At 35.7% G+C, this 8,415-nt stretch overlaps 1 protein-coding gene across 1 annotated transcript; it reads left to right on the top strand.

The window, feature by feature from the left end:
* The first annotated feature begins 5,798 nt into the window (after positions 1 to 5,798).
* LOC122050193 (phosphoenolpyruvate carboxykinase (ATP)-like) lies at positions 5,799 to 8,114 on the top strand. Its single transcript, XM_042611121.1, has 7 exons — positions 5,799 to 5,827; positions 6,571 to 6,869; positions 7,046 to 7,219; positions 7,304 to 7,369; positions 7,456 to 7,667; positions 7,904 to 7,974; positions 8,060 to 8,114. Exons 1-7 carry the CDS (start codon positions 5,799 to 5,801, stop codon positions 8,112 to 8,114), a joined length of 906 nt encoding a protein of 301 aa, XP_042467055.1.
* Positions 8,115 to 8,415: the final 301 nt, after the last annotated feature.

Genomic DNA, 8,415 nt, shown 5'->3' with positions numbered 1-8,415 from the left:
GCACTAAGTTTATGTTTTACTTATTGCTTATTAACAAAATGAGATAAGTTATGTGTTACTTATTGCATATTTTTCTGTTTTTGAATTTATTTAGCATACAATCTATGAACATTAAAAAATATTTGAAATTAAGTAATTCTCATTTACTTAATAGGTTGGTATTTCATGACATCATCAAGTTACAGCTCTATCGACAATACAAAATTTGAATATGTACCATGCAGGGACTGCGGACGAAGAACATTGGTATGTGTTTCTAGATCGACCAAAAATTCCGGAAGGAGGTATTATCGATGTGGGCAACATGGCTGGCAAAAGTCGGTGGTAGCCGATACTTTGTCTGATGAAGACATCAGTGGAAGGTTAGGAAGAATAGAGTCAAGGTTAGGAAGTGAACCCATTGCTTCTCGAGGACATAATCTAGGAAAATCAAATGTACCATCAGTGGTCTAGATATTAGTTATAGTGAATCTGACTCTTTTGGCCGTATACCTTATTACTTTGTTAGTTCAGGTGATTAGTTAATGTTGTTAGAGTGTATACTAAAAGCCTAGCTTTTGGTATAAATATTTATCTAGAAATAAGAATCACATTGGTCAAATGTCTACATTTAATAAGTAGTTGTTCATTTAATTTATATTGTAGATAACATAGTATGTGGTGTCACATGCAGAAGATGATGTTATCAGTACCTTATAAATTATAAACAGTAGCTCACGACTAAAATGGAAAGGAACAAACCATTAGAAGGTCGTAGTGTAATTAGGTATTAGTTTATCTTGACTATATAATTACACTAGTACACTCAGAGTGTATTGAGTAGGACCATTTGAGGTCATTTCTTTTATACTGACTTTATAAAGGAACAAAGACCTCGGTTATTATGGAAGTGTGTGCTCTTAATCCTAATATAATAACAAGCACATATATTTGATATTTATTTCTTTAATTTATCAATGGGTGAGATTTAGTTCGATGAATCAATAAGCCCGATAAGTTGGGAAATGATATCACTTATAGTGTGTGTTGTTGATTATAGAAGGAAACTATGTCCTAGAGATACTAGGTTGATAATGCCCCCAAGAGGAGCTCATAAGGATTGTCATGTTAAACCCTGCAGGTGGACTTAGTCCGACATGACGATAAGGTTGAGTGGTACTACTCTTGGACTAAGATATTAATTAAATGAGTTGTCAGTAACTCACTTAATTAGTGGACATTCGATATCTTAAACACAGGGAGACTAACACACTCATAATAAGAAGGAGCCCAAAATGTAATTTGGGATTGGTGCGGTAGTTCAATAATAGTTCTCTAGTGGAATGAATTATTATTGATAAAATTAAGTTGTGTGTTCGGGGCGAACACAGGATGCTTAATTTTATCGGGAGACCAAAACCAATTCCTCCTCTCGGTCCCTATCGTAGCCTCTTATTTATAGAGTTCTATACCCACCTATACCCACCTTCTATACCCACCAATAGGGGGCCGGCCAAGCTAGCTTGGGAACCAAGCTAGGGCCGGCCTAGGTATAAAATTGGGTGGCCGGCCCTAGCTTGAACCCAAGCTAGTGGGGGCCGGCCAAATTAAATTAAAAAGGAATTTTAATTTTTATTTTTATTATGTGGAAGAAATAATTTATTAAAGAGAATTTAAATATCTCTCTTATAAAAGATCTACAAAAGATTAAAGAAAGAGATTATATCTCTTTCCTTATTTGTAGATTGGTGAGATATTTTATTTTCTCTCTAAAAAATTATTCACATGTTGTAAAATTAAAATTATAGAAATTTCCTTTTATCAACCATGAAGAGATTTTTGAAGAGAAATTTTAATTTTAAAATTTCCGGAGACAAATTAGGAAGTTTTAATTTGTTGATTGAAATTCTCCTAATTTTTCTCTATTGATTGTGGCCGGCCAATACATGGATAAAAAGGAAGTTTTATTTAATACTTCAAATTAATTCATGTCAAGGAAAATTAAGGAAATTTTATTGTAATTAAATTTCCTAATTTGCCTAGGCCAAGGAATATAAAAGAAGGGGTGAGGGTGCCTTCATGGGTGACAACCTCTATTATTTTTCTCCCTCTTTTTCCTTGGTATGGTGGCTGGCCCTTCCCTTTCTCTCCTCTCCTCTTGATGGCCGAAACCTATCTTCTTGGTGGAGCTTGTGTTGGTGGCCGGATCAAGGAAGGAGAAGAAGGAGAGAAAGCAAGTCTCGTCTCTAGCATCCCTTGGAGCATTGGTGGTGGCCGAAATTCTTCATGCTTGAAGAAAGTTATTTTGGCCGGCCATCTTCTTCTTTTCTTCCTCTTTGTGGTGGCCGAAACTTATCTCTTGCTTGGAGCTCTTGTGGTGGCCGGATACTACTTGGAGAAGAAGAAGAAGAAGAAGGAGAGGAAGCTAGCATCTCTTGGAGCTTGGTTGGTGTTTTGATTTTCTTCCTTGGTGAAGCTTCCTTGTTGTGGCCGAACCTAGCTAGGAGGAGAAGAAGGTGGTTGGTGGTTTCTCATCTTGGTAGATCGTTGCCCACACAACGTCCGAGGTTAGAAGAGGAATACGGTAGAAGATCAAGAGGTCTTTCTAAAAGGTATAACTAGTAATTTTTCCTTTCCGCATCATACTAGTTATTTATGGAAATAATACCAAATACAAGAGGCTTACGATTCTAGAATTTCGAATATGTTTTTCGATGTTGTGTTATTTTGTTTTTTCTTTTCCTTGTGATTTGATTGTTCTTTTCGGTTAACCTAAAGTTATTTTAGGAAATTAAATATTAGCTTTCTATAAAAGGTTTTGTCTAGTCGGTGGTGGTTGCTCCCATATCCAAGAAGGCCATGTGCCTCGCCACGTCAGTACTGGGAACCAATTATAGAAATTAATATTTAATGGAATTAATAACTTAAGGTGACTTGGGTCGAACGTGTTAAGTTCCGCAGGAGATCCAAGTCAAAACCTAAAAGAACAAATAGATTAAGTTTTGGATCAAACGTGTTAAGTTCCGCAGGCGATCCAAAATTTAATTTAAAAGAAAACTTGGTAGCTAGGAAAAGGTTGAAACCTTTGTACAAAATTTTTGTACAGTGGAACCTATAGGTTTTCCGAGTAGCAACCAACAAATGTGGACTAATGTTGGTGTTGTGGAACATGTTATATAATGGATGTTATGATAGGATAATTAGTTTTTTTTTGTTAAGATAGATGTTGTGGAACATGTTATATAATGGTTTGAAAATTTTGTAATGATTTATTCTATGTTATTCTTCTTCCGGGACTTAGTTCTCATCTCTGATACTTCTTCACTCAAGCAAGAAAGTGAAATTATATTGAAAGGAATGCATGTTATGTTAACAAATTTGAGGTGTCGATGAGGTTGGTCATGTGTCTCTTTTGTTCTTCTTTATGAATTGAGTTTCTTTAGTGTGTTATAGCTTCCTTTTATCTTCTATTATTTTGCCTAGTGTGTTCTTGTTAAAGTCTTAGGATGAGATATACTTTTTATTTAAAAAAGTTTGGTCTTCATTTTCCTAGTTGATTGTGACATGGTTTTGAATTTTCTGAATTGTGTTTTCACCAAACAGTTTGACAACTATAATTTGGTGGATTGGAATTTGACTATAAGTATCATGCTACAAATGATCTAAATGACATGCAAGCTTAAACTATACCAAAGATATCCCAATGGTGTAGCAGAGTTGTTTTATTACCTTAGTCATGCACTCTAAGGCATTTACAGGAGCAAGAGTTCGACAAGTATTACAACTACCACTTCACTCATCATTATACTCGATAAAGATAACTCTTTGTATCACTCTAAGTATGTATTTCAAGAAATGTATATCATTGTATTACAACTAAGTATGTATTTCAAGAAATGTATATCATTGTATTACTCTTTGTATAACTCTTTGTATCACTCTTTGAATCATCAAATCAGAAGCAAGATAACTAACAACATTTTTCAAAACAAACAACATTTTTCAATCTTCAGAAACTAACAACATTTTTCAAACAAATAGTAAACACATCTCTATTACCAAAAAAGGGATGCAACAATTTAGAAAGTTATGTAAGAGTTTTTAAAAAATTTGTGAAAGCTTAAAATGTTAAACAGATAATTCAATCTCAGCGCTGTTTTCCTTTTTCATTGTGGATCTATAGAAACAAGCATGAGGACCAGTTGGGCAAAAGCCAAAATGACTCCCAAAGCATTTGAAACCTGTCAAGAAAGGAAATCATATCAATAGATTAACTAACATTTCAAGTGCACATATAAATAGACATAGACAAATACGAGATCATTGATCACTAAGGGGAGGAGGCCGCAGGAGGTGGTCCAGCAAACTGCACAAATGGGAATTACACCTATAACAGTAAACAACTGTAAACTATTAATGAATTCAATTTGGGAACAAATAATTTACATGTAGTTCATCAAAGAATGAATACAGTTTGGGAACTCCATAAATACACTGCTTCATTTCAGCAAGAGTCAAACCCAGTAATGCCACATCCAGTTTGTCCAGAACTTAGGATTTGTCCACCAACTTAGGGAATGAGACAAACTGTTCATATACATCAATTTAAAAGTTTGGTAACCAAAACATGACAATATCATCCCCCTAAATTGCCATTGTTCAATCTGATCAAAACAAACCACACTATTCTAATATATAATAACCATTACAACCATCTTCGCAGGGGCAGAAAGAATAACAGGCATGGTAGGGCAATTGCTCCAAATTTTGGGAACAAGGACATTTTTATACAATACAAGAATGCCACATTGAAAACAACATTTTGAAAAAAAAATTGTAAAAGGACAAAAAGGATATTTAATTGGAAAGTGAACTAGTTGCCACAAAGATTATCAAATTATAGGGTTCAACCCAACTAGATATTTAACTATCAGACCAAACTAATTATACTTCTAAGATGTATATATCTAAGAAAATTATGATGCCAATAATGGTGGAAATTGAGTCTCAGTCATATTGAAACTACTAACAGAGCTACCAATTGTTGGCACATAATTTATAGGCTAAAACAAAAAAAAAAAAAATACAATCTTAGATGATTATAACATAAATTATCTAACATAAGTAAAACAAATACCAACTTGATGATTGATCCGGTCATATTGTACGTTGACCACGCTGAAAATAGTTTGATCTATACCCTATGTTATAAAAAAATAGAATGCACTACAACAAAAACTGCAAACGACAACACCCCTACGACAACGGTTTTAAGAGAAAGCGTTGCGTATTTGCTCAAAGACAACGGTTTTGGCAAAAACCGTTGTCTTTGACCTCCCCATTAAATATAAAAGACAGCGGTTTTAGCAAAACTGTTGTCATTGAGCGACTTTTTTTTTAAAACGACAACACTTTTTACAACGGTTTTATAAACCGTTGTCTTTATCTGCGTTTTTAGCGGCTACGACAACAGTTTTGAAAAAACCATTGTAATTGAATTTGGTCATTTCCCCCGTCGCTGTTTTCCTTTCCCTCGCCGTTTTCTTTTCGGCGCCGTGTTTCACGTTCCCAAACCTAAGCCATTTATCTTTCCCTCTCCTAATACGACGTTGTGCTCCTTCTCATTTCCTGGTGAGCGGCGGCGTTCTCCAATGGGCTGCCGAAGATCCAGACGCACGGGAGGGAGAAACCAGAGAACGGGATCTGCCACGACGACAGCGCGCCGCCGGTGAAGGCGAAGACCATCGACGAATTGCACTCCCTGCAAAAGAAGAGGTCGGAACACTCGGATCACTATTTCAGCATCCCAGAGCATCTCGATGGTGTTCCGTCTTGTCGGGAAATTAAGGTAAGTGCCATCACTCTTAGGGATGATAATTTCCATTGATATGGTTATCTGAATCTACCCACCACGGTCGGTGTTATATGATCGATTGCATAAATAATGGAGATGAGATTGATACAGAAGTATAGCCTGGCAGTAGGGCAGGGATGTGGCAACGAATGATGATAATTTCCTAATCTCTTTTTATTGACAACATTCAAAAAATTGGGCAAAAAGGATTCAGCTTGAGTGGAAGCTTGTAGAGAAAGATTTACCTGGTAAGATCATTCTATTTTAGGTATTTAATTTAGATATGTTGAATTCCGACTTTATACTCTTTTGTTTATTACAATTGTTTTACACTATAAATTCTTTGATTGTATCAAATGCTTGTATAAGTCTACTGTTTGTGAAGAGTTCTTTTTTTTTGCTTTTCAAAATGCTTTTATTTAGTTATTTAGGCTTCATTAACAATTTATAATCAAGTAGGTTGGAAACGCTAGAATTTTAGATGTAAATAAAGTTTCCTTAATTTTCTGATCTAGGGAAAAAAGATACCCAAATAAGTTGAAATATCTAATCATCCATGCAAGAGTATTGGCTTCTATGAACCCAAATGACTGTTCAATTTCATATGTAAATACAATTCGTAGATCAACTTCTGCACTTGGCATAATTCTGCATATCTAGAGGATTCAGATATCCAAAACATGTAAACTAGAAGAAGAAAAACTCTCTTTTGCATGAAATAATTGGAAGGATCGCAGGTGCATCCGTATTACGCCTGAAGAACTGGAGGATTTCAGTACTCCGGACTTCACAATTTACAATGTTGGCCAGTTTCCATGTAATCGATACACACACTACATGACTACCTCCACCAGCATTGATCTTAATCTTGATAGGAAAGAAATGGTCATCCTTGGCACACAGTATGCCGGGGAGATGAAGAAGGGTTTGTTCGGTGTGATGCACTATCTAATGCCTAAAAGAAACATTCCCTCCCTGCACTCTAGCAACAATATGGGCAAAGATGGTGATGTTGCCCTCTTCTTTGGACTATCAAGTAAGTGTCGGTCGGACGAGATTCTGGCGCATCACCTGCTCATTGCATGGTTACTATACTGCCCTTTGCAACTTAACTAGAAGCATTCCATGTGTAAATATGTAGAATTATGTTACACTGTAGTGTTTTTGCCATATGACTTCTTTGTTCTTATGACTTTTGCTTTGTTGTTTTAGGCACAGGGAAAACTACTCTGTCTACAGACCACAACATGCTTCTTATTGGTGATGATGAGCATTGCTGGAGTGAAAATGGTATTTCAAACATTGAAGGAGGTTGCTATGTAAAATGTATCGGCCTAACAAAGGAGAAGGAACCTGACATTTGGAATGCCATCAAATTTGGAACCGGCAAGTGCCCTATCAAACTCGACATGCACTTTGAACTGGAACCATTCATATTTTTTTGTCCTAATGTTTGCAAATTTCTTGCAGTGTTGGAAAACATCGTTTTCGATGAACACACTAGGGAAGTAGACTACTCTGATAACTCTATTACAGGTGATTAACAAGATGAAACAAACTTCTTGAGTGAATTGGTACTGTGTGAAAGGGAATCTAGTTCAATGGAATTGTTGATGTTGCAGAGAACACTCGAGCTTCATATCCAATTGAGTATATTCCTAATGCGAAGATACCGTGTGTTGGTCCGCACCCTAAGAATGTTATCCTCTTGGCATGTGATGCTTTTGGCGTGCTTCCACTAGTTAGCAAACTTACTTTACCACAAACAATGTATCACTTCATCAGCGGTTACACTGCTCTGGTGCATAGTCCATTGCATCAAGCACATCGTTATGTCTTGGAAAATGATGTTGACGTTGATCCTTATATCGAGTAATTCTCTTACTTATTAATATTTATTACACTGTTCTTACGTTTTACTAATTAACTTATTAGTATTCTATTAGTTAACTTATCCCTAATCTGTTCATTAGGGATAAGTTCAGATTTGTGGATCCACAAACCCTTCCAGTAATGCCATATGTATCCAAACTTGACAAAAATGAAAAGACTGAATACTTGAATAGCTAGGCAAGTGTTTTGACTGATAAGCTGAGTGGTGCAATAAAAAATCAGCTAGTTTTGGCACCTCACAATGTTGGGTAAATAAATATTATAATTTTATTTTTAATAGATTTATTTCAACAATTCTGTTGAATTTATGCATTAACTCTGTTTTGTGCATAGTTGTCATTGGATTTTGACTGTCATCGACCCTTTTGTGGAGATGGAAAACATGTGATTTAATGATAACAGGCGATATCATGTGATACTACCACTGGTGTGAGATCTCGAAATTTTAAATAATAGGGTTATTTGAGAAATAGCCTTATAGAATTTTTCCAGAATTTTTAGAAATTTTCTGGGAATTTTTCGGAGCTCGTATGGAGGGTTTTGAGGGGATCGATCAGCGGGCACGGATAAAGCCTATTTGGGATACCAATTTAAGTGAGGAAATGTTTTATTTATAAATTTAAATTCTTTTCCTTTTCTTTCCCAAAATCGCTGATCCCTAACTCATTCCTTCCCAGATCTCCCCTGCT

Source organism: Zingiber officinale, chromosome 3A, assembly GCF_018446385.1.
Source record: "Zingiber officinale cultivar Zhangliang chromosome 3A, Zo_v1.1, whole genome shotgun sequence".
NCBI lineage: Eukaryota > Viridiplantae > Streptophyta > Magnoliopsida > Zingiberales > Zingiberaceae > Zingiber > Zingiber officinale.
The sequence above is the reverse complement of the archived record's forward strand: the minus strand, read 5'-3'. Positions and strand labels throughout refer to the sequence as shown.

Bases quoted from the DNA above. Each gene is read 5' to 3' on its own strand.
- LOC122050193 (XM_042611121.1), top strand. From the start codon at position 5,799: ATGGTGTTCCGTCTTGTCGGGAAATTAAG. The intron at 5,828-6,570 runs GTAAGTGCCATC...GAAGGATCGCAG, and splicing joins CGTCTTGTCGGGAAATTAAG to GTGCATCCGTATTACGCCTG. The intron at 7,370-7,455 runs GTGATTAACAAG...TTGATGTTGCAG, and splicing joins CTCTGATAACTCTATTACAG to AGAACACTCGAGCTTCATAT.